General features: G+C 36.5%; 1 protein-coding gene across 1 annotated transcript in view; it reads left to right on the top strand.

Annotated features, from left to right (window-relative positions):
* Nucleotides 1-24,708, top strand: part of LOC137641274 (uncharacterized) — a gene marked incomplete at its 5' end in the record, with an annotated part of 145,611 nt that overhangs the window by 61,244 nt on the left and 59,659 nt on the right. Inside the window, 30 exon segments of the mRNA XM_068373702.1 lie at nt 1,067-1,237; nt 1,948-2,139; nt 3,803-4,093; nt 4,318-4,695; nt 4,795-5,574; nt 5,766-6,080; nt 6,399-6,743; nt 7,703-8,029; nt 8,310-8,630; nt 8,804-9,151; nt 10,236-10,371; nt 10,849-11,033; nt 11,281-11,613; nt 12,053-12,358; nt 12,663-13,283; nt 13,953-14,270; nt 14,453-14,773; nt 14,887-15,222; nt 16,458-16,775; nt 16,990-17,811; nt 17,972-18,298; nt 18,553-18,867; nt 18,979-19,305; nt 19,498-19,818; nt 21,213-21,527; nt 21,862-22,242; nt 22,510-22,836; nt 23,091-23,414; nt 23,534-23,860; nt 24,304-24,615. Of these exon segments, the coding sequence (XP_068229803.1) occupies nt 1,067-1,237; nt 1,948-2,139; nt 3,803-4,093; nt 4,318-4,695; nt 4,795-5,574; nt 5,766-6,080; nt 6,399-6,743; nt 7,703-8,029; nt 8,310-8,630; nt 8,804-9,151; nt 10,236-10,371; nt 10,849-11,033; nt 11,281-11,613; nt 12,053-12,358; nt 12,663-13,283; nt 13,953-14,270; nt 14,453-14,773; nt 14,887-15,222; nt 16,458-16,775; nt 16,990-17,811; nt 17,972-18,298; nt 18,553-18,867; nt 18,979-19,305; nt 19,498-19,818; nt 21,213-21,527; nt 21,862-22,242; nt 22,510-22,836; nt 23,091-23,414; nt 23,534-23,860; nt 24,304-24,615 (10,440 nt within the window).

Here is a 24,708-nt window from a genome sequence, read left to right as displayed (position 1 = left end):
CTTTTTTACCCATGGTTTTTTTACCAGAGCAAAACTTTTCTAGTATGTTGAGCAGTGTTAGCCCTATTGGTGTTGTCTGTGTTATTTTGTTTTGTGTTCAAAGTACCTGTAATTTACTCTCTATTTTTCCCTGAATAAGGATGCAAAGGAAAGTGCAGTAAAGCAGATGCAATCATATGGTGACCTATAGTAAAAAAGAATTTTTTGAGTTCGTACTGTATGCATACAACACTGACCTTGTGTGACCTACTTTAAAAGGGCAGATTAAAATGGTTACTTTTAATTAGAGGAAGGTTTCAAAAAGTCAAACATTAATCTTCAAAATGAGGCAAATTATCTTCATGTTATATAATTTAGTATTTGTCTAGAAATATTTCAGAATAATATTAATTTAATCTTTTGAATGTCCTATAAATGTGTAGAGTTATATATATTGTAGTATTATTATTTTTGTATTAAATAATGATAGTAACAAACTTTACTGTACTTCCCTCAAATTTTTATGTAAGTAGATTTGTTGCACAGGAGTTTCAGCCAAATTGTTTTAATTGTAGTCCTACTGTACTGGACAGTACTGAAATTATAATGTCTACTTTAGTGCATAAGCTGCACTTGTTTGTTTAAGCTATGTCCCCTGCATAATTGCTTTTGTGATGTTTGCTTTTAGTGCTATATTGAAATTACCTTTTGTTGCAATAGCCATCATTCATGCTTTGTAGGTTCATGATTTTAAATAATTTAGTTGTACTGTAATTAGACATTATTCATTGTCAGAAAATGTTGCTACATTCAGGATGTTAATTGAATATAATTTCTATATTAAAGTTGACTAAGTAACACTACATGCAAATTTATATATTAGTAAATGACTAATGTATTACTTTATATGAATTAATTTAACATACTGATACTGATATTTACCAAGCTTATTCATGGTACAGTAAATGTCTTAAATATCCATGTGAACACATTTAGCATTCTTGATGAGCACATTTGGCAACACTTAACATAGACAGTTATACTTCTGTGCTAACCTTGAAGACTATAGCATATTCTCCCCTTGTAGAGGCGTGTATCATTAATGACACATGTGCATCTGACATGGTGTGCGTTTATGGCCAATGCATAAAACCGTGCACAGCTATCAGGTGCCCTGCCAACTCCCGATGTATTGCTAAGGGTCGAAATGCAGAGTGCATTTGTAACCCAGGGTATAGCGGGACCGACTGTGACCAGTGTAAGACATTCTTTTTCTATCACTTGTATCAACTCTTCTCCCGTGACTTGTAACTTTTCCATATACAGTACAGTTGTTAGAATCAAGTGGACAGAATTTTTTTTTATAGAATTCTGCCGTTTGTCTTAGAAATGAACATGAAAAAATTTTTATCCTCAGAATAATGAGAATTCACCTAGTGTATTTAGTTGGGGATTCAAGTTTTTCTGAAAACTGTCAATCTTTTTGTTGTAAAAAAAAATAATTTGATAGGACCAGGAAAACCATCCGTAAAGTAAAAGTAAAGTAAATGGTGTAGAATAAATGTAGCAAATATAAAATTCTATTGAATGAATTTGAAACGAGAATTTTCATCATTTCATTAGATCCACATTGACTTCAATAAATAAATCTCTTACTTGGTTATTTTCATTTTTTCTGAATGACACTAATGTACTGTCCTTCCATGTCATTTTTCCACTATCTTGTATCAGCTTTTACGTTAATTATAAGTACTGTACAACGTCCTTTAGTGTCTTATATTTTCTTTTTTGTTAAAGTAACTTTGTTCTTTATTGATTTTATTTTAGAAAAGGCAGACTTTAGTGGAGGTTTCAATATTCTACTTTTAATTGATATACAATCTGATAAAAAAACATTTAATTTTAAAGAATACTTTATCACTGACAGACATTTATGACAGCTTATAACCAACGCTTTCTTGCCTTTAGTTTCCTCCGGTGGTTGTGGTTCTGACGATGCTTGTGTTAGCAGTGAGGCTTGCATTGGCGGCAGTTGCTTTAATCCCTGCCAAGTGAATAACCCCTGTGCACCTGATGCTATTTGTTCAGTTTTACTGCACAAACCTGATTGCACCTGTCCCAAGGGGTTATTCGGGGACCCCTACGTCACCTGCAGTCTCAGTGAGATATTTCTTTGACTTATCTGCCAAACTGCATGCTACTCCATGACAAAATCCAGATCTACTATAGTTTCATTTAACAATAGCTTGTGTTAATAGCATCATATTTCTATTTTCAAATATGTAATTTTCTTCTGTTAAGGATTATAGTACAATATTATTAATTTGCATTAGTTTGTCACTGAAAGCACTATCTCAAAACATTACTTAACCCGATAAAAAGCTGATAAATAACTGTTTCTGAAGTTCAGGATATAATTAAATTGAAAACTGATATGCTATGAGGAGTGGGGAAGGAAGAAAAGCCGCAGTTAAGTGTATCCTATTAAAGTTTCATATTGAAGGGCTGAGTGTAATTTGCAATATAATAAATACCCAATTTAAAGCCTTAAATCTGATATATTTTATCATATAGGCTTACCAAGTTTAGGAAGCTGTTTTAGCTATAGGAAGAATCAAGAGTTTCTTGAAGGTCAATTATGTTTTAAAGTGTTGATTAGAGGTTGATATTTAATATTTTTAGTGTTGGAATTTTAACATTGATACTAAATACACTTTTTGTAAAATAGTTTTAGGTTAGTCCATTTATATTTGGCTTGAATACCCCTATCTTGCTTGATTAATCTAACATAGAACCTAATGTTTACAACTAATCAGCTGAGTTCCGCTGCCTATATGAGCTGATGATCACAGACATTAGCAGTGTTAAAATCAAAATGGTAATCCTTTCTTAAGAGTGCAGTATGGTAATGAAGCCCTGTATTTAACTGCAGCTGGATTATTCTGAAGTGATACCGAGATGTGTATTGATCATGTAGTTTAGGCTGTGATGATCTTTGATAACCAGAGATGGATTTTTTTTGTCTTTAATTACATTCTGGAATGCTTGTCTTTAGTATATGTAAGTAAACTTTGATGTCAAATATTAAAAATAATAAGCTGTATCACAAGATATTGTGTCAACATATTTTAACAGTTTCAATAGTAAGTTATTTTTCTTTGTCTATTAAGTAAACCACATTTGAAGATAATTTTTTATCTGGGTTTTAACTTGAAGCCCAACCAAACGTTTTTATATTTTCTAATAACACAGCATTTATTATTCATAGTCAGCTTTTGTAGTGACAGTATACAAGAGGTAAAAAGCCTTTACTTGAAAATTCACTTATGTAATAGCATCCGTCTCCTCAACATGGCTCTCTTAAAAAAAAACTCTTCAAGTAATATTTTTTTATTCAGTTATAACAGTATAGGACTGTGCCTTGACAGAAAAGATATATAATACAGTCATATAAGAACAAAGACAGGACAGAATTCACAAGTACATAACAGGGGAGAGTGGGTTGAGGTGACTGTCATATACATCACAGTACTGTAATTTAATTTATAAGCCTTTGCATGATAATTGCTATTAGTCTTTTTCAGTAAAGGCCTCCTCTTTTTTTCTGTTACCTATCCCCTGCATTAAGGGCTTACTCTACTTGAAGATTTGACACAAAATTATTTACTCAAGTTATCTTTACTATGTAGTGATTACTGAATACTAAAGAAGAACCTAAACCATAAAACTCAAAGAAATATTCATAACATTGCAATGACATATGCACTCTGTTCTGAACATTTTTAAATTTCACTAATGTTAATTATTTTTCTCTGTGACATAGTTGTTGGATGTAAGGATAACAGCAGATGCCCACCATCACAAGCTTGTATAAACAATCAATGTCAAGATCCATGTCAGTGTGGTCCCAATGCCATTTGCGAGGTAAATCGTCATCGAGCTACTTGCCGCTGCCCACCTGGATATATTGGCAATCCACTTTTAAGATGCGAAGTTCCTGGTAATCCCTGCGATACAAATCCCTGTGGTGAGGGGGCTTTATGTGAACTGGACAAGGGTAACCCTATCTGTTTGTGTCCTAAAGGCTCAACGGGTAATCCCTTTGAAAAGTGCAGTAAGTACATATATGTATGGATAGGCATGATCTCTTTTGTTGCCACCAAAAACTGAATAAGTTTTGGCTCTTTAATGCAAGATGTATTCTTCATTTGCTTTAGGGAATTTTTTGCTACCTGTCTGTACTTTATTAGATTTTTATGTTGTACTGTACCATAATATTAGATTTTGTAATTATTGTACTAGTGGATTAATTTTTTTTTTTTTTTTTTTTTAATTCAGTACCTGAAGGTGATGACTGTGAGCCTAATCCCTGTGGACCAAATTCTGGTTGTCGTCTAGTTAATGGTGCACCTGTATGTTTCTGTATGCCAGAGTTTGTTGGCAATCCTCCCAGCACACCTTGTAAACCTCCTTCTAACCCATGTGATCCTTCACCATGTGGACCAAATACCGATTGTAATATTGTTAATGGTTTCCATCGATGCACATGTCGAACTGGTCACATTGGCAATCCAAATACAATTCGTGGCTGTGAGCCGCCAGTCAATCCTTGTGTACCTTCTCCATGTGGTTCAGGAGCCCTTTGTGATCCAAATAAAAGTCCCTTCTGTTACTGTCGACCAGGCCTAGTTGGTGATCCATACACTGGATGCAGAGGTAAGTTTCCATTAAATTTTTCAATTATAAGAAAATATTGTATAAGTGTTAATTATTTACCCTGGGATTCAAAACCTGAATGTTGATTTTTCTTGACAGAACCCCCTCCAACTTGTGGTCCTGGAGTATGTGGCTTGAATGCCGAGTGTTTTGTACGAGGGGAAACTCTTCAATGTCGATGCTTACCAGGATATGAAGGGGATCCACAAGAGCGGTGTATCTCTAAACCTGATAATCCTTGTGAGCCATCACCATGTGGTCCAAATACTCAATGTTCTGTTGGAGTTAGCAATTTCCCAGTTTGTGCTTGCTCTCCAGGTTTCTTTGGAGAAGCAGATTCCATCGATGGCTGTAAACCTCAATGTACAGTTAATAAGGACTGTGATGACGACTTAGCGTGCATTAACACCCGGTGCATTGACCCATGCCCAGGTGCTTGTGGTATAAATTCTCTCTGTGAAGTAAACACTCATCGTCCAGTCTGCTTCTGCCCTGAAGGATTTACTGGAAATCCCTATACACGGTGTGAAGAAAAATCTACTAAAGTTCCTCCAAAAGAAGGACCAGTAATTCCAGGTCCATTGAATCCTTGTGTGCCATCTCCATGTGGCATTAACACCGAATGTCAGATTAAGAATTCCAGACCTGTTTGTTCATGTATTGAAGATTATATTGGGGATCCTCAAGTCACTTGTCATCCAGAATGTGTTAGTAATATTGATTGTCCGATAGATAAAGCATGCATTGACCAAAAGTGCCGTGACCCCTGTCTAGGAGTGTGTGGTTTGAATGCTCAGTGTGAGGTGAATAACCATAACCCCATTTGCTTCTGTCCAGGAGATCTTACTGGTGATCCTTTCAGATTTTGTGTTGAAAAACGTAAGTGCCATCCACTGTATTTAATACTATTCATCCAGGTTCTTATAGTGTGATATACATTGTCATATACTATACATAAAATTTTAGTATAGGAAAGGGAAAATCCCATATAAAATTATAGTAATAATTTTGTTTACAGAATAAGACATGATGTCTGTTCCATTCCTTATTATTTTTTGCTTTACTTTCAGCACTATCCCCAAGACCGCCTGAGTCTCCTTGCGAGCCAAATCCTTGTGGACCTAACTCTCAGTGCCGCCCAAATGCAGATGGATCAAAAGCAATTTGTTCTTGTTTGCCAGGATACTTTGGATCACCTTGTCGTCCTGAGTGTACTATAAACTCCGATTGCCCTATGATTCAAGCATGTGTCAATCTCAAGTGTGTAGATCCATGCAAAGGTTCATGTGGTATTAATGCTCTTTGCAGTGTTGTGACTCACAACCCAATTTGTCGCTGCCCTGATGGCTTGAGAGGCGATCCATTTAATCGCTGTTTTGAAAAACGTAAGTAGATAACTATGTTTTATCTTTAATTGTAATAAGTATTGAAACAAGGTAGAATATATTAAAACTGCCTCAGTTGTCCCTGATTCTACTTTGATATGCATTTTACTTTATCATATATTATACATATTGTATTATATTGAATCTAAGTTACATATTTATTGTGTAACTTAGATTTGAAACAGAATTTTAACGCAAGTATTTATAATGCCATAAATTTCACCAATAAATCTTAATGTTAATTTGCCTTTTGCATGAAATATAATGAAAGATGAATAAAAAGAAAATGTAATGAACTGTACATATTTGTATATGCAGTCCCTCAGGACCCTGTTTTACCACCATCACCGCCTCCTAAAGCACCTTGCAGTCCCTCGTGTGGTGCCAATGCTGAGTGCCAAGTTGTAGGAGAAATTGGCACTTGCACTTGTTTGAATGGTTACTATGGCAATCCAGTTTTAGCGTGCACTCCTGAATGTGTAACAAACTCTGGCTGTTTGCCTTCTCGGTCGTGTATCAATAACCGTTGTGTGGATCCATGCGTTGGTTCTTGTGGTGTTGGAGCACAGTGTAATGTGCTGAACCACAATCCAATTTGCTCATGTCCTTCAGGCCACACTGGCGATCCATTCTCAGGCTGCCATTTGATGCCACTTACACCTGGTAGGAATTAAAGAATGCTGATTTATGGATGATAAAAGTTATGTGATTAGTGAAGCTATGATTATATCTTTAGTTGAGGATCTGTGTACTATACCTTATATGCAGGATTAGAGAGCAGTATGACTGGAAATTTCTCTCTCAATGATTAGGCAAATAGCTCTTACAGCAGCACCTTGGTATCAAAATTCATTACCGGCAATTTTCCTACCAAATCAATTAGAAATAATACTTTTGAAAATAACCCATGTCTTTATGATTTTAAGATAAGGTATATCTTCTCATTACACAGTGTCTTATTCAATGTTAACATTTTGCAGTCATTTAAGAAACTTTATTTTAAGAAATACAGTAACTTGGAACATTTTTTAAATCTATATTGCATACTAATTTGTTTCATGATAGTAATTGTATAGTTATTGATTTGTGTAAATCAATTGTCCTTTTATTTTGGAACATTTCTTACAGTAACTGAAGATATTTCAAGCTGGTTTAAGTAGATTATTATTAATTTTTACCATCTCTAAGACTCCATCAGTTTTAAATTACAATTCTACTTAATAGTATATAGTGCTTTATAATCAGGTCCGTCCATTAAAATGTGATATGCATCAATTTTTGCTATTAATTGCTGTATTCATTATCTTGATATCAAATATTTTTATGACAAAGTCATAAATACAGTACAGTACATGTATATAGTACAGTATTATCTATTTATCCCATTTAATATGGATCATTTATATTTTATTTCAATAAAACTACAGTACTGTGGATTCATGTACAGTACTATTAAGGAAGAGGTTGGGTATTATCAAAAGTTAAGTTTTCTTTCCAGTAATATCAATAATTGAAACAGCTTGCTCTTTAATCTTGAATATAACAGAGCACATATTTTTTGTAGAATATCTAAATGACACGATAAGGAAATCTTGTACTATTGAGTTTAATTCCTTTTCCAGTCGCTCCTCCTCCAAGACCTGATAGGCCATGTGATCCTAATCCTTGTGGAGACAATGCACGTTGTACACCAGCAGGAAAAGTGGCAATTTGTAAATGTATCTCAGGTTTCCAAGGAGATCCTAATGTGCAATGTCGACCTGCTTGCATAGTCAGTAGTGATTGTCCTCTATCTTTGGCATGCATCAGTCAGAATTGCCGAGACCCATGTCCAGGTTCTTGTGGCGTTAATGCTCTTTGCTCTGTTATAAGTCACAATCCTGTTTGTGTATGTCCAGCTGGATACACAGGAGATCCATTCACTTCCTGCAGTGTTCAACATATTGAACGTAAGAAATTTTCCTCTGTGCAGAGATCTCTTCTATCCTAATACAAAAACATAGCTTGATTTTAAGACAATGAAATATCTAGATTCTAATTCAGTGTAGGGTTAGAAGGAAAATATCTTTTTCACATCCTGTTATAGCTTCAGTTATGAAAATAGAACCTATAGTATCTGCTAAATTTTCTAGTTAGGATATATATATTTTTGTTTTAGAAAATTATGAAAGATCACATGCAGTTAGATAATAGGTATACTTTATCTTTTCCTTTTCCATACCTTTGTAGCCATTCCTCCAGCAGCAGTATTCAACCCTTGTGCTTCAAATCCCTGTGGACTTGGTGCTGAATGCTTTGCTCAGGGAAATCAAGCTGTGTGTGAATGCCTCCCTGGAACTTCTGGTGATCCTTACAAACCTTCAGGATGTAAACCAGAGTGTGTTACAAACTCACAGTGTCCCATGGACAAGGCTTGTGTAAATCGTCGATGTGCTGACCCTTGCGTGGACACTTGTGGATTGAAAGCTCTCTGCAATGTTGTTGCACATAACCCAATTTGTAGATGTCCTCATGGTTACACTGGAGACCCTATTTATAGATGCATACCTAGTAAGAGTCTTTTTTTTAATTATTTACTTCACATTGTCCCTTTAGAAATATCTATATATGACGAATAGTTAAATCTAAGTGTAGTGATGATTTCTACTCTAATACATGCGTGAAACAATTTGTTTACTTTTCCATATGTATATGCTACATGACTGCATGTATTATTTTACCAGTTATTGCTGATGTCGACCCAGAGGTAGAGCTGCCTCCAAAAGTTCCAGTAGATCCCTGTGCTCAGTCACCTTGTGGACAATCCGCAATATGCACAAACAATGATGGTCGATATACTTGTAAATGCCTGCCTGGTTATTTTGGTAATCCATATGATGGATGTAGACCAGAGTGCACAGTCAATTCAGACTGTCGGCCAAGTCATACATGTATCAATCTGAATTGTGTGGATCCATGTCCTGGTTCATGTGGTCTGAGTGCAGAATGTCGTGTGCTTGGACATCAGCCAAACTGTTACTGTCCACCGGGGTACACCGGAGATCCATACGCTCGTTGTTACCTTGATAAACGTAAGGAAGCTTTTCTTGATACTTTGTGCTTTTTAGTAGAGTTTGAAGACTACTACTGTTGACAATCACTGACAGCATAAATCATTATACCTACTGTGGGGTCATTGACATGGACAAATGTCAAAATTATGGACTTTTGATGCCCACACAACTGAAACATATTTTTCGTACTATGGTAGAGGACAAACTGAAAGTCAATGTTTTTAGGACCTTGACATAAGTATCGACTTGTTGCAAGACTTGTATTAACGCAGTGTGCTGCACATTACTTTGTTAGAAACCATATACAGTACTAGAGACCATGAATTTTAAGATTTTAGGTTTCTCTTTTCTTTTTAGGGAAGTAACAAATATTGAAGTACAGAATTGCACCTGTACCTTTCAATTTGTTTAGTAAATGCCATTGTCTTATGCAGCAGATTTTGACACTGTGACAGATATACCAAAAGTATGGTGCTGCAAGCGTAGTAATTTAGACAATGGCACACATTCTGCTATTAGGCTTTTTTTTCTATTAAAGCCACCTAATGCTTAATTAATACCGGACTGCTTGACTGGCAAACTTTTCATAATAATGTACATCCATGGATATCGTAGCTATGGGCACTACCAGACTTACTATTACAATACTTCTGTACTGTATTGTAGTCGAGACGTAAAGTGGCCAAAAATCTCCATTATAAAGTGCATCAATTAAAACAAACATTTACTGTAGAATTTTCTGTCTGTTTGACAAGAAATTGAAAAGCAATTATTTCAGAACAGTCATTTTCCTTCCATTCATCTGAGGTATACAAAGAAATTCCTTTAAAGTATATAGTACAGTATAACTGGTTTGGGATTTTACTCTTGACATTAATTAGGTGACGTTTAAGTTAAAAATCAACATATATAATGGGTAAACTCAAATACAGTATATGTATCTGTATGTTTTATTTGTAAATGATTATTTGCACACAAAAATTGAATTATATCTATTTATTCTCTGTGTAACATAATTCAATGACATAATTTTAATAATTTCTTGCAACAATTTTGGTAGGATTTTGGTATGGTGTTTTTCATTATTTCTTCTTTATTCCAGCCGAACCACCAAGTGATCCTTCTGTAGACAGAAATCCTTGCGAGCCAAATCCATGTGGTCCAAACTCGCAATGTCGCTCTGAGTTAGATCGTCCAATTTGTACCTGCCTTCCAGGTTATATTGGCAATCCACCAAGGTAAGCAATAAAAAATAATTCTTTCTGAATTATTTATGGCATTACTCTAAATCATAATCAAATTATTTTGTCTTCTGTACATTATTATGCTTACAACTTGACATTATGCCCAACCCTTTCAACTGGTTCTGTTCTGTTTCATAGGAATTACTTGCTTGTCTAATTTTCTTCCGATTATGACCAATTTACATTGACGCTGTTCAGCTAAATCTAATACAGTGCAGTACAGTACAGTATGCATATTTCAAACTTTTAGTTAATCATGCACACTTCTTAGCCGAGTTATCGTTTTCTACCTGCTCCTGGTGTTAAAAACAAATTGTCTAGTTTTGTTATTATTAACATTTTTATACGTATTGAATGCAATATTGCTTAAAAATCCTTATAACAAAAATTCAGAAGCCATTGTAAACATTTAGGAAAAATGTAAATCCACAATCAGTATTGATATTTTTTTTCTCTTACCTGTATTTACAGATGTCGTCCTGAATGTGTTCTTAATTCTGATTGTCCATTAAATATGGCTTGTAATAGACAGAAGTGTCAGGATCCTTGCCTAGGTGTCTGTGGTGTCAATGCTGAGTGTGAGGTTGTTAACCATAATCCCATCTGCTACTGCCCAAGTGACCTAACAGGCGATCCATTTGTTCGATGCATAAAACGTGAGTAGTAATGTTAATCTGATGTGACAATTTACTTTTACTAACATCTCGTGTGAGTGTATGGCATTCCGTTTTAATTACAGTAACCTAATTATGAAATTACAACAGTTTTTGTGTTTGGTAAGTATTCTTTTTACTTTTTATTCCTTATATATTTTTTTTTATTCAGGCTCTCTGCTCTCAATATTTTGTAAATACCTTCAAAAGTTCCTTACAAAATGCTAAGTAATTGGTGTTGCATTCACAGCGGCTGTGAAACCTCAAGTTACAAGCCCCTGTTCACCATCACCATGTGGCATTAACGCACTGTGCCAAAGTATTGGTGCCCATGGTGTGTGCTCATGTCCACATGAACTACAGGGAAATCCTTATGTTGCATGCACAACTGAATGTGATTCTGACAACATGTGTAGCAATGATAAGGCTTGCATCAGGAGAAAATGTAGGGACCCATGTCCTGGAGCTTGTGGTCTTTTGGCAATCTGCCGTGTCATAGGCCATCGACCTGTTTGTGCATGCCCTGAATCGTTTACAGGCGACCCATACTCTTCTTGTCGACCATCCCCCATCCACACCCCATGTAAGCATGATGCATGATATATATACTGTGTATATATATATAGTATTTCTTCCTTTTGCCTTGCTGCATGTATAAAAATTTGAACTTGATAATCTCTTTCATAAAAATGAAAAAGATAAGGTACCACTTTTAAATTCATGTCCATGAATCGTCTTGAAAGTCTGCATTTTATTTATCTCTTATAGCCAGAATATTCACACTTTCTTAGGTGGATTTATGCCAGCAAATATTAGTGCAGTAATTATTTGAATATGAACAATTTTTCTCCCTTTTCCTCACATTATATAAGCCGTTTCATAATTAAAATCATTCACAGATAATTGGTTAACAAATGAAATTCATTGACTTTTTGCAATTTGAAAATGGTACTTAATTTTTTTCATTTTTTAGTTATTCTTTCTAGACTAGATTTCTTGACTCTGCTTTCTTTCTTAATCAGCGGATGAAAAGTCCCCATGTACAAACAGTCCTTGTGGAAATAATGCTGATTGTAGACCAGCAGGCCATCAGGCTATTTGCTCATGTCGCCCAGGATTAATAGGCAACCCACAGATTGGTTGCCACCCAGAATGTGTCTCTAATGGTGACTGCCCAAGGGAATTGGCCTGCCGTAGTCGCAAATGCACAGATCCTTGCCCTGGTACGTGTGCTGATGATGCAGTGTGCCGTGTTGTGCATCATCAGCCTCAATGTACCTGCCCAGAAGGCATGGTTGGTGACCCATACTCCCAGTGCTATATATCTTGTGAGTCTTCTATGACATTTTTCTTCTCTTTTGCATGTGAAATATTTGTATATATATAATATATCTCATCTATTTTAATTACTATACTGTATATGGTTTCTCATTTCTCAATTCCATTGAATTACATTGATTGATTACTTTCTCTTTTTGCTCTGTAACTGTCCTATCTAGAAAGAACAGAAAAAAAATAATCCCCTAATTAGTAATAAGTGCTTCTTGTGCATAGTGCTGGATTGCTGTAGAATATTTTATTTTAGTTTGTATTTTGCATGACTTGTGCATGATTATAGTATATTTGATACAGCTCTGGAACCTGTGACTGTGTCTCCTTGCTCACTGTCTCCTTGCCTGCCATGGGAGGTATGCACAGTGCAAGGTTCAGGGGATGCATTGTGCCTGGAATGTATTATAAGTAGTGACTGCCCCGCTCAAATGGCTTGTTCTCGTCACCAGTGTAGAGACCCTTGCCCTGGGGTGTGTGGACCTGGAGCTGAATGTGTTGTGGTCTCTCACAGTCCTGTATGTCGATGCTATCCAGGATTACTGGGTGACCCTTACAGACAATGCTCAAAACCTACACGCCCTGTTGCCCCACCAAGTAAACCTACACTTTGTGTACCAAGCCCTTGTGGTACAAATGCTCGTTGTCAGGTTAAAGTTGACCGTGAAATATGCGTTTGTGCTCCTGGTTACTTTGGTAATCCATTACTTGGTTGTCGACCAGAGTGTGTAGTGCATACAGATTGTGATGTAAAATTGGCCTGTGTGAAACAGCAATGCATTAACCCATGTCCAGGCACATGTGCCCCTGAAGCTCACTGTAGCGTAGTCAATCACCATCCAGTGTGTACTTGCCCTCTTGGTAAAACGGGAGATCCACTGATACGATGTCTTGAAACACCAAAATTACCACCACCAGTTTCATGTAAGCTTTTATTCTGTGTATTTATTTCATTTGCTGTGTTTGTTGACTGAAACCTTACATTCAGCTAGTCTCTTCTTCAATTCTGCATTTGTGTTTGCGAGTAAATGAGTTGTTGTAGAGTGGGATTTTGTCCAGATAAATCATTCTTCCAATGGTCCTTCAGGCAGTTTAGCCTAAACTGAATAATAGATTAATACAATTGTTTAAAGGAATTTCAACAAATTCTTTTTTTTTCATTAATTTCTAAATTTTCATATATCATCGTATGTTGTTTTGCAAATTTTCATTTAACAAATACTGTACATATTGCGTCCCTCTTGTAGAGTTGATCAGTACACAATCTTTAGTTATCTATGCTGTGAGATATAGTATTTACTTTTGGCTATTTCAAGAATGAATGTACTGTAATGAATGTATGCATAGGTATTCAAGTTTAATTAATTTTTAATTGATTTAGCTATTCATTTGACAAATAACATTGAAACATTGTATTGGGGAATTTCAAATTTTCTACTTGTTTGTTCTTTTTCTATTAGAATGCTCTTGTTTTGTAGATCATGTAAATAGTTGCATTGTACATATATTTCACAGTACATTAATAAGTTGAGGAGTTTAGATAAATCTAAAAATGCTCTTATACCTAGTACGCATGTTGCATATCCCCTACAGTAGTGCCAGATACAGGCAAAGACCCATGTTCACCTGGGCCATGTGGGGTAAACACTCAGTGTCGAGTTGTAAGTGGGCTTGCTGTTTGTGCCTGTTTGCCTGGACTTCTGGGTAACCCTTACCTTGGGTGTCGTCCTGAATGCCAGCGAGATATCGAATGCGATTTAGATAAGTCGTGTGTTCGCCAGCAATGCATTGACCCGTGTCCTGGAACATGTGGTAGACGTGCTACTTGTCTTGTTGTTAATCATCGACCCCAGTGCTCTTGCAATCCAGGATATACCGGAAATCCTTACTCCTCCTGCACTTTGTATAAACGTATGAAGTTCCTTTCTTATGATTAACTCATCTTATATGAAATTTTATAATAGTGGAAATTTTAGTTCATAAGTATTTTATTTGCATGATGAATGTAATAGAACTGCTTTTGCATGTGTAGAATATAAGATTGCATGGTAATTTTAGTATCTGTTTGCTTAATTGCATGGTCTCTCTCACAGCCCCCCAAACTCCTGTCTCATCTTCGCCTTGTACTCCATCACCATGTGGTCCCTTCTCCAATTGTAAAGATATGGGAAACTATCCAAGATGCTCTTGCATGAAGGGTTATGTCGGGTCACCTCCTGTGTGTCGACCAGAGTGTGTAGTGAACTCAGACTGCTCAGTTCAGAAGGCCTGTATTAATCAGAGATGTGAAAACCCATGTATTGGGGCATGTGGCATAGATGCTGAATGTCGTGTTATTCAACACAATCCAGTATGTTCATGCCGTCCACAATTTGAAGGGGATCCTCTTACATTCTGTGTTCCAGCCTCAGAACGTAAGCATTGAACACATTTCCTTTTTCTATCAAAGTAGTTTTATGTCATACCTGGCATATTAAGTATCTATCCTAAGCATGATGTATATTTAACAAGTGTAACATTTTTGCAGCGGTGATTCCCCCATCTCTACCAGCTACTGATCCTTGCTCCATAAGTATATGTGGCACAAATGCTGACTGCTTTGTAGAGAATACTTTTCCTATCTGCAAATGTCGTTCTGATTATTATGGGAATCCTTATGTTGCATGTAAACCAGAATGCATCATAGATTCAGATTGTCCACGTTCACTCAATTGTGTCCAAAACAAATGTGTTGACCCATGTCCTGGATCATGTGGCATCAATGCAATATGCAATGTCCTTAACCATCAAGCAACTTGTAATTGCCCAAGCGGCTTTAAGGGCAATCCCTTGACACGATGCCATCCTACGCAGATTTCATCTCGTAAGTCAATTTTTTGTTTTGGGAAGTCATCGAGTTGATAGAATTCAATGAATCTCAAATAATGAACAATATGGTAACTTTAGTTGTGTGCAACTTGCCGAATACATTTTTAAAGATGTCTTCAGACTGATAGTGATTTTTTCAAGACTGCCAGTTTTATTTTAAAATTTCTTCAAAGTTACAATTTTTAGCTACACTTGAAAACAGACTGTCAAAGTAAATTGCATATATAGCTTTCATATAATTAACTCTTTTATAATTTCCTATATTTATGGTTAATAATCTGAGCTTTTAGTATCTAAAAGGATAATAGAAAATTTTGGGGAGGGTGTGAAAAGCTATTTAGTATCTACAGAAAGTAGGACCAACAATCTCTCTACTGTATTTGTATCACTCTGTTACCTATGATACCTTTATACGCTGTAGTTAGTGCACTAATACCTTCATCTTTCACATTCAGTAGGCTGTTTGAATGTAAATTATACACTATTCGAAAGTTTAAGTTCTAAAACTTAATTGCAAGTTTTGATGGCTTTCAACACTTTGTGCAAAGGAAATAGCTGCAAATGTATAGAAATCCCAAAGAGTTATTTTAAAATCCATCTTGCTCATGCAAGTGTTATAAATTTAAAGAAATTATCTTTTGAAATAATTAGAAATGGTCTTTTCTTCCATAGCAATTTTAGATTCGATTATTTTGATATTTATTGTATTGATATCAAGTAAAACACCAAATATAGCATATGTGTCATTCCTAATTCTCTCCTCATTCATAAAAGATAAGATCTCTGTTTAAAAGTATGGGAAATGTTAATAAATAAAGTATTCAACTGTAGAGGTGGAAGGTATATGTGCCATTTATTATTGAGATTGTTGGTTTCCTATCTAGATCATATGTTTTTTAAATGATATTTATTTTCTTAATCCAGTAACATTTAGATCTGGAATCATGAAAATCAATATCATTATATGGTATTGATTTTATGCTAGTAATATGGTATCTCATTGGGGCAGTTTTTGAGACAAGCATTTTGCCAGATGTGCAGTTACGTTTATGCAGTGGAAGACTTCTATAAAGATGAAAAGATCTGATACTTTAATGATTTGCCCAGTACTTTAGTTAGGCGAACCCGTTTGTTTTAATAATAATGTATTTTTAGGAAAATTTCCAATATATTCATACCTCATATGAGATAAAAGTTGAACAGCATCTGAATTTATAAACATTGCAACAGCTTCCCCTGTGGACTACTTAGACCCATGCCAGCAATCTCCCTGTGCAACAAATGCCATATGTCATGTTGTGGGTGGTCGTTCAACTTGTTCCTGCCTTCCTGGGTTCTTTGGGGACCCACTTCATAAATGCCGTACTGAATGCATCACCAATTCAGAGTGCAGACTGAATCAGGCTTGCGTCAATCATAAATGTGTAAATCCTTGTCATGGAGTATGTGGAGAGTATGCCTCGTGTAGGGTTGTGTTGCATGCGCCAGTGTGTTCATGCCCTGATGGATACACTGGTAACCCATACACAAAATGTCTGCCTGTTTCGTGTAAGATAATCAATTCTTTCTATCTAGTTGTTTATTATTTCTGTAGAATATATATTATAAGATGTCTTATCTCTGTTCAAAGAATGCTTTGAATAACTTACCTACTCTTGCCATGCTATTCTTTCAAGTTTATTGTGAAATATATTTTGCATGTAATTTTCTTTTTCTTATTCGCTAGCATGCGCATGTTAATGAAATATTTATTCACCTTTAGCTATAGCGACCCCAGAACCTCCACGCAGTCCTTGTGAGGGTAATCCATGTGGACCAAATGCACAGTGCAGAGAAGTTAATGTCCAGCGACAATGCTCGTGTCTGCCTGGATTTATTGGCAAGCCTCCAGCCTGCCGTCCAGAGTGTGTGGTACACCAAGAATGTGCTCCACTCCTTGCCTGCCTTAATAGCAGATGTGTAGATCCATGCAAAGGAACTTGTGGCGTTAACGCAGACTGTCGTGTCATAAATCACAATCCCATATGCAGTTGCATTGCTGGTTTTACTGGTGATCCTTTCATTCGTTGCACACCAGCACCAATTCCTATACCCACTCCTCCTCCACCAACAATTTCTCCTATACCAGTTACCGTAAGCCAACCTGTAACTCAAATTCCTATTGCAGGAAAACTACCTGATACAGATCAACCCATAAAACCAATATCTATAACCCCAACACCCTTACCACCTGTTGTCATATACCCTGATCCTACTGCCCCACCTCCTAACCCTTGCGTACCTGATCCCTGTGGTGCTAATGCAATCTGCCGAGGTTCTGCTAACAAATATGTATGTGAATGTCAACCTGGATACTTTGGAAAGCCTGAAATTGGTTGTGGGCCAGAATGTGTCCTGAACTCTGACTGTGACAGTGGCTTCACATGCATTCGGCAGAAATGCGTCAATCCATGCCCAGATGCCTGTGCTCGAACAGCAACATGCAGTGTAGTGAACCACAAGGCAATCTGTTCCTGTCCAAATGGTCTCATTGGTGATCCCTACATTCACTGTGCTGTTGCACCCATCGCTGGTCCTACACCATGTAAGATTCTGAAATACTATCCACTGTTATTTTGAGTACAGTACAAAATGGCCATTTATTATGCATGACATATTTTCCTAATGGATATATTTTGTTATATGTATTGTATTTATTTGTAAATTTTGAATTATTGAATGAATTTGCATGCTGCATGTTACAGCTCCTACACCAATGGATCCTACTGTTCATCGTCCTTGTGATCCAAGCCCTTGTGGACAGAATGCAGAGTGCAGACCTGTTGGCTTAGACAGTGAATGTAACTGCCTTCCAGGATACTTTGGTAACCCTTATGACACATGCCGACCAGAATGTACAGCAGATCCACACTGTCCCTTCTACCTTGCTTGTGTTAATGAAAAATGTGTGGACCCTTGCCCAGGCACCTGTGGAATTAATGCAGAATGTCAAGTTGTTAATCATGCCCCTGTGTGCTATTGCAAATCAGGGTACACTGGTGACCCTTACCAATCTTGTCGCATAAAAGAATGTAAGCACCTTGATCTTTCCTAGCTTATTATTTGGCAGTGATATAAATTTCTTAATATGATAATATTTTAGAAGGGTCCGTCAAGTTATATACTACTGTATAGTAAATATAAGTTTTGTAAAGCATGTTGTATAAACTGCATTATAGAACTTTGAATGTCGGTACTATTGTTGCACCCCAATTTTATTTACTTGCATCTTGATATTATGCATTCAGGTTATAATCTATTTCTTAAATATCTGTGCATGTTGTAGTAACTCCTGCAAGTCCAGAGAATCCCTGCAACCCAGATCCTTGTGGACCAAATTCAGTATGCCGTGCTGTGGAGGATCGTTCTGTCTGTGAATGTCGGCCAGGCTACTTTGGTAAACCACCAAATTGCAGACCTGAATGTGTTGTCAATTCCGACTGTCTTGTATCAAACGCATGTATCAATCAGAAGTGCCGAGATCCATGTGTAGGAGCATGTGGAACTGGAGCAATTTGTGAAGTGGTTAATCATAATCCTATTTGCTACTGCCCCAAGGACATGACGGGGGATCCTTTCATACGCTGCTTTGTGCAAATTGGTATGTATTACCTTGGAGTTTTGGAGAGAATAGCTATATTATTTTTAACTAACTTAGTAATCGTGTGTTAGTTTTTTTTTTTTTCAATAATGTAAACTATGTCATTTTCAGATGTGACTCCTCCTCCTAAAGATGAGGACCCATGTTTCCCAAATCCATGTGGTCATGGTGCCATTTGTACTTATGATGGTAATGCTGTAGTATGCTCCTGCCAGCCTGATATGATTGGAAACCCATATGATTTTTGCCGTTATGAATGTGTTGTAAATTCAGACTGTAACCGTGATGAAGCTTGCTCTCGAAATAAATGTATAGATCCGTGTCCAGGCACTTGTGGTGTCAATGCAGAATGCCGTGTATCACACCACAGTCCTGTTTGTACATGTCCTCATGACCTCACAGGGGACCCATTCTCACGTTGTGTCCTCGTACCTTCCAGTAAGCATGTTTTTCTTATCTTATACCAACTGATATTTCATCTTTTGAATATGCATGTTTTTTCACCTTTACTTATTATACTAAATTCATTCATTAAGCAAAGTTCTAATTTTTAATACTGGATACTCTATCTCCTTTGATTTCTTTTTAACTTTCACCAATGTAATGTGCATGATGCATGGTTTTCTTCAGCACCAGTTATCCCGGACGATCCATGTTCACCACCACCTTGCGGTCTTAATGCTGAATGCCAGCGTGATGGTTCTTCCTATCTCTGCAAGTGTGTGAGAGATTACTTCGGTGACCCATACTCAGCATGTGATCCAGAATGTGTTGTTAACACAGATTGTCCCAGCACCCTTGCTTGCCGTAACCTCAAATGCATTGATCCATGTCCAGGAACATGTGGTCTGAATGCTCAATGTGATATGGCAAATCATAATCCAGTCTGCTCATGTTTGCCTGGCTATGAAGGCAATCCTTACGAGAAATGTTCTCTTAAACCAGCTACGCGTGAGTTTTTATCATTTTGGAATACATTACTCTGATATTACCTTGGTACACAGTTGAATACAATATATTGAATGTGATTACATGAAAAGATTGCTCCAATATTTTGATTTACTCAGAATTATAGAATTATACAGTGAACCCTCGTTTATCGCGGTAGATAGGTTCCAGACCCAGCCGCGATAGGTGAAAATCCGCGAAGTAGTGACACCATATTTACCTATTTATTTAACATGTATATTCAGACTTTTAAAACCTTCCCTTGTACGTAGTACTGTTAACAAACTACCCTTTAATGTACAGAACACTTAATGCATGTACTACAGTACCCTAAACTAAAACAGGCACAAATATTAAAGGCGATTTTATATCATGCGTTTCCTAAACACGCCAAAAAGCACGATAAAAAATGGCAACCAATGTTTTGTTTACGTTTCTCTGATCATAATGAAGAAACAAACGCATTTACTGTACACATTTGTGTATAGGTTAGTTTTTGCATCGATTATATTGATTATTCAGTACAGTAGGTTGATTTTGTTATTACCAATATGTATATACATATGGGTTATGAAAAAAATCCGCGAAGTGGTGAATCCGCAATGGTCGAACCGCGAAGTAGCGAGGGTTCACTGTACACATACATTCATGATTTTTGTAAAAGGGACTTTTTATCATTAATATCAAGAAAAAAATGACAGTGGACAAGCTACATTGTAGTCATATGTTAGTTTTACATACCTAAGATAGTGTATCAAAGAGTTCTGTGGGTAAATAGCAACTGATACATGATATGTTTTATAGAGTACTTTAAATCTCAAAATATGATAGCATAGCCTAATTTTTAAAGAATTTTTGCTAGAGATGGATAGGTAAATTCAAGAATATACTGCAGGTAGGAGCATACAGAATTTTATAATTGTTTTTTAATGAGCTTAAAGAACAAGTAGACTACTGAAGAATAGGAAGATCAGTCTATTACAGTAACAGGTTTTCTGAGTTTTGCAAAAAATTGAAATGTTTTAGAACATTATTACAGTATATAGAAGTAACTGAATTACAATAGTGATAAAATTGGGTGGAGGTTATGTTATACTACAACAGTTGTTTATTATATCAATGAATGGATTCATGAGGGAAATACTGTAAAGGGAAGAACAACATGAATATATAAAATGCTGCAGAATATTTGTAAAAAAAAAAAAAGAAAAAGAAAAAAAAAATTAGCAAATTTGATACTTTTGTGGTGGTAAGATTCACTTGTAAAAACTTTCACAAACTATTAGGTATGTTTATCTTTAGATTTACGTCACAAATTTTAATACATCATACATACACATTCCTATTTGTTTCATCGTTATTTGTTTCTCATATATCTTTTTGGCTGTTTACTACAGCTGTGCATACGTCTCATGTCGATCCCTGCGTCCCCACCCCATGTGGGCCTTATTCCTCTTGTCGACCTCTTCGGGAGCGCCCCGTTTGTGAGTGTCTTCCAGGTTATTATGGAAGTCCTCCTCAATGCCGACCAGAATGTATTACCAATTCTGATTGCCCAAAATATTTAGCATGTGTTGGAGAAAAATGCATTGACCACTGCCCCAGTGCTTGTGGACTTCAAGCATTATGTCAAATGGTGAATCACAATCCTGTATGCACATGTCCCAGGGGATATGAGGGCAATCCCCAGATCCAGTGCTTGCTCACAACTAGTAAGATATCTTTTTTTGTTGGTTTTATAGGTTTGTCACGTTTTGCATAAATGTAATGATTACATTACTCAATTTTCTATTTTATTGAAGAGATTTAACCCTCAATGAAAACACTTTACTCTTATTTCATGATTAAGCTCAAAACAGTGTACTGAACTTTATTACTCTTTCGGATTTGTATTCCTTAATTTCCTCATACATGTATAAAAATCAATACAGCTCATTTTTTGGAGTTTGTTCAAATCAAGTACAGTATTCTTTCTTGACCAAAGAAATCTGTAGAAGTCCTATTGAATTCAGTAATTTTGTGTTAATGAGTGAATGATGGTTACAGCTACTAGTCCAAGACCTGTGGTAACATCACCTACCGAGGAGGCTACACCCATACCTTTGCAACCTACCCTACCACCACAGCCATGTATTCCAAATCCCTGTGGTGCTAATGGTATTTGCTCAGTTGCTGGAGAATACTTTGAATGCACCTGTCCCACGGGCATGTTTGGAAACCCGTATGTGGAATGTCGACCAGAATGCATTGTTGATTCTGACTGTGCCAGGAATAGGGCATGTGAAAGGAACAAATGCATTGATCCATGTATTGGTGTATGTGGATCTCAGGCTGACTGCCATGTTACCATGCATCGCCCCTTTTGTACCTGTCCATCAGGCCTTACTGGTGATGCATATATCAAATGTTCCCCTGTTGGACCAAAACGTAAGCATGGCTTGTAAAGTTATGCTGTGTATATTTAGTAATGATAGTCATTTTACATATAAAAACTCTTGTCTTGTTTGTCAGATATTAACTTCATTGCTATATAATACCTAGAATGCCATGAGGAATAATCAGCATTTTGCATGTTCTCTTTAATTATGTGCATGATATAAGACATTTTCATAGAACATATTAAGAGGTCCCATAAAATTTCCCATATCTTTGTTGTGTAGGCTTTACCTAATAAATTTTCACTTTCCATATCAGCTGTGACTCCATCTTCTCCTACTAAAGAAGACCCATGTTTGCCTTCACCATGTGGAACTCTTGCTCAGTGCCATGAGGAAAATGGCCGGGCAGTGTGTGAATGTATTCCTGGATTATTTGGTGACCCCTATCTTCAGTGTGACCCTGAATGCTCAGCTGACTCTCATTGCTCTTCTGATTTAGCATGTGTTAATGACAAATGTATTGATCCCTGTCCTGGCACTTGTGGTAGCAATGCAGAATGCCGGGTATCAAATCATGCACCTTTATGTACTTGTCCACCTGGTTACCTAGGTAGCCCCTACCAACGCTGTTATCCTCGACCTGGTATGCACTATTTCTGCCATAGTATCAACTACCAGTGTCTATAATATCTTGAAACTTTATCTGTAATACAATTTCTCTTCTAATTCATAATTGATAGTTTGCACATTATCTCTCACTTTACTTACTGCTATTATTATAACAATACTGATTCCAAAAGTCTTATAGATGTTTAGCTTATCTAATTTCTTAAGAAACACCTTTAAAAATGTATTATTGCATGTTTTTGCTGCATGTTCTGCCTGTCCCTTTTCTAGTTGTGGTGGAAACATCAGAGGAATCTTCTGAGGACATGTGTGAAGTGTGTGGTCCCAATGCTGATTGTCGTATAGTAGCCAGCCGTCCTGTTTGTACTTGCCTACCAGGATATTTTGGTGCCCCACCAAACTGTCGTCCAGAATGTGTTACAAATCGAGATTGTCCAGCTTATCTGGCTTGCAACAAACAAAAATGTGTTGACCCATGCCCCGGTGCATGTGGTACTAATGCTGACTGCTCAGTTATAAATCATTCTCCTGTGTGTATCTGTCTACCAGGTTACACAGGAGAACCTTTCGTTCGATGCCTTCCAATTTCTGTTGGTAAGCAAATGTAATTATGGAAGTTTAACTGGTATTTTATTGCATTTCAGTTTTGCTAATCTTCAACAGCAAATCAGAATGAAGACGCTCTGTATAACAATTTTTATCTTTTTCTACAGATACTCCTACTCTTCCACCTAGAGACAAAGAAGAAGATCCATGCAGAGAAGGAACCTGTGCTGTTAATGCTGTTTGTCATGTACAAGGAGATCGAGGCGTATGTACCTGTGAGCCAGGATACTTTGGCAATCCATATGTGCTTTGCAGGCCTGAATGTGTCATAAATTCAGAGTGCCCGCAGTATCTTGCATGTAACAACAAGCGCTGTATGGATCCATGTCGTGGAACTTGTGGTACTGATGCCATTTGTGAAGTTGTTAACCACAATCCAGTTTGCACATGTCCACGAACCATGACTGGTGACCCATTTGTTCGCTGTGAACCAAGTAACTATTCAGTTCCTCTTAATTTTTTTTTATTTCTGTGATATGAATTAAAATTGTATTAAAACAATGGAAAGTGTAAATTATAGACAAGGTGATACAGAAAATAATGAATATTTTTGTAATAGTTTATTTTCTTTGTAGGATTTGGTATTTTGTAATATTTTTCAATTATGAAAATCAACTGTTTCCATGTTAAATAGTAGATACAGTTTTGTAAGATTCCACTTCTTGTAATATCTTATTGAAGTAATATCATGAGAATGTTTCTACCAATTTTAATTCAACTTTGTACAAAAACTATCAAGTTCAGTATTTTCAAAATTTATTGTTGTACAGCATTTGCAGTAAAATACTTTATAGGCTGAATTGAATATAATCATCAGTGTATTACGCAACACAATTGTATGACATTTAGCTTATTTGTTTTTTATCTTGCCAAACAGTCCGAGCACCTCCAGATCCTTGCAATCCAACTCCATGTGGACCGTATACTCAATGCCGTGTTACTGCTGACAGAGCTGTCTGCTCGTGCATTCCTGGATATTTTGGTGACCCTAATATTGGCTGCAAACCAAAATGTACTATCAACTCAGACTGTCCTCTAAGTAAGGCTTGCATTAATTTAGAATGCGTAGACCCATGTATTGGTGTTTGTGGTAGCCGAGCAGAGTGCAGTGTCGTGAGCCACAATCCATTGTGCAGCTGTCCTGATGGCTATACTGGAGATCCATTGGTTGCTTGCACACCTAAGCCTGGTTAGTGCCTTATACTATGGATAGTTTTATTAGGAATTAAGTTGTGTACTGAATTATCTCTTCAACAAATGAATATAAAAGTATGTAAAGAGA

This window comes from Palaemon carinicauda, chromosome 5 (genome assembly GCF_036898095.1).
Source record: "Palaemon carinicauda isolate YSFRI2023 chromosome 5, ASM3689809v2, whole genome shotgun sequence".
In the NCBI taxonomy this organism is placed as follows: domain Eukaryota; kingdom Metazoa; phylum Arthropoda; class Malacostraca; order Decapoda; family Palaemonidae; genus Palaemon; species Palaemon carinicauda.
This window is presented reverse-complemented; position numbering and strand designations above follow the sequence as displayed.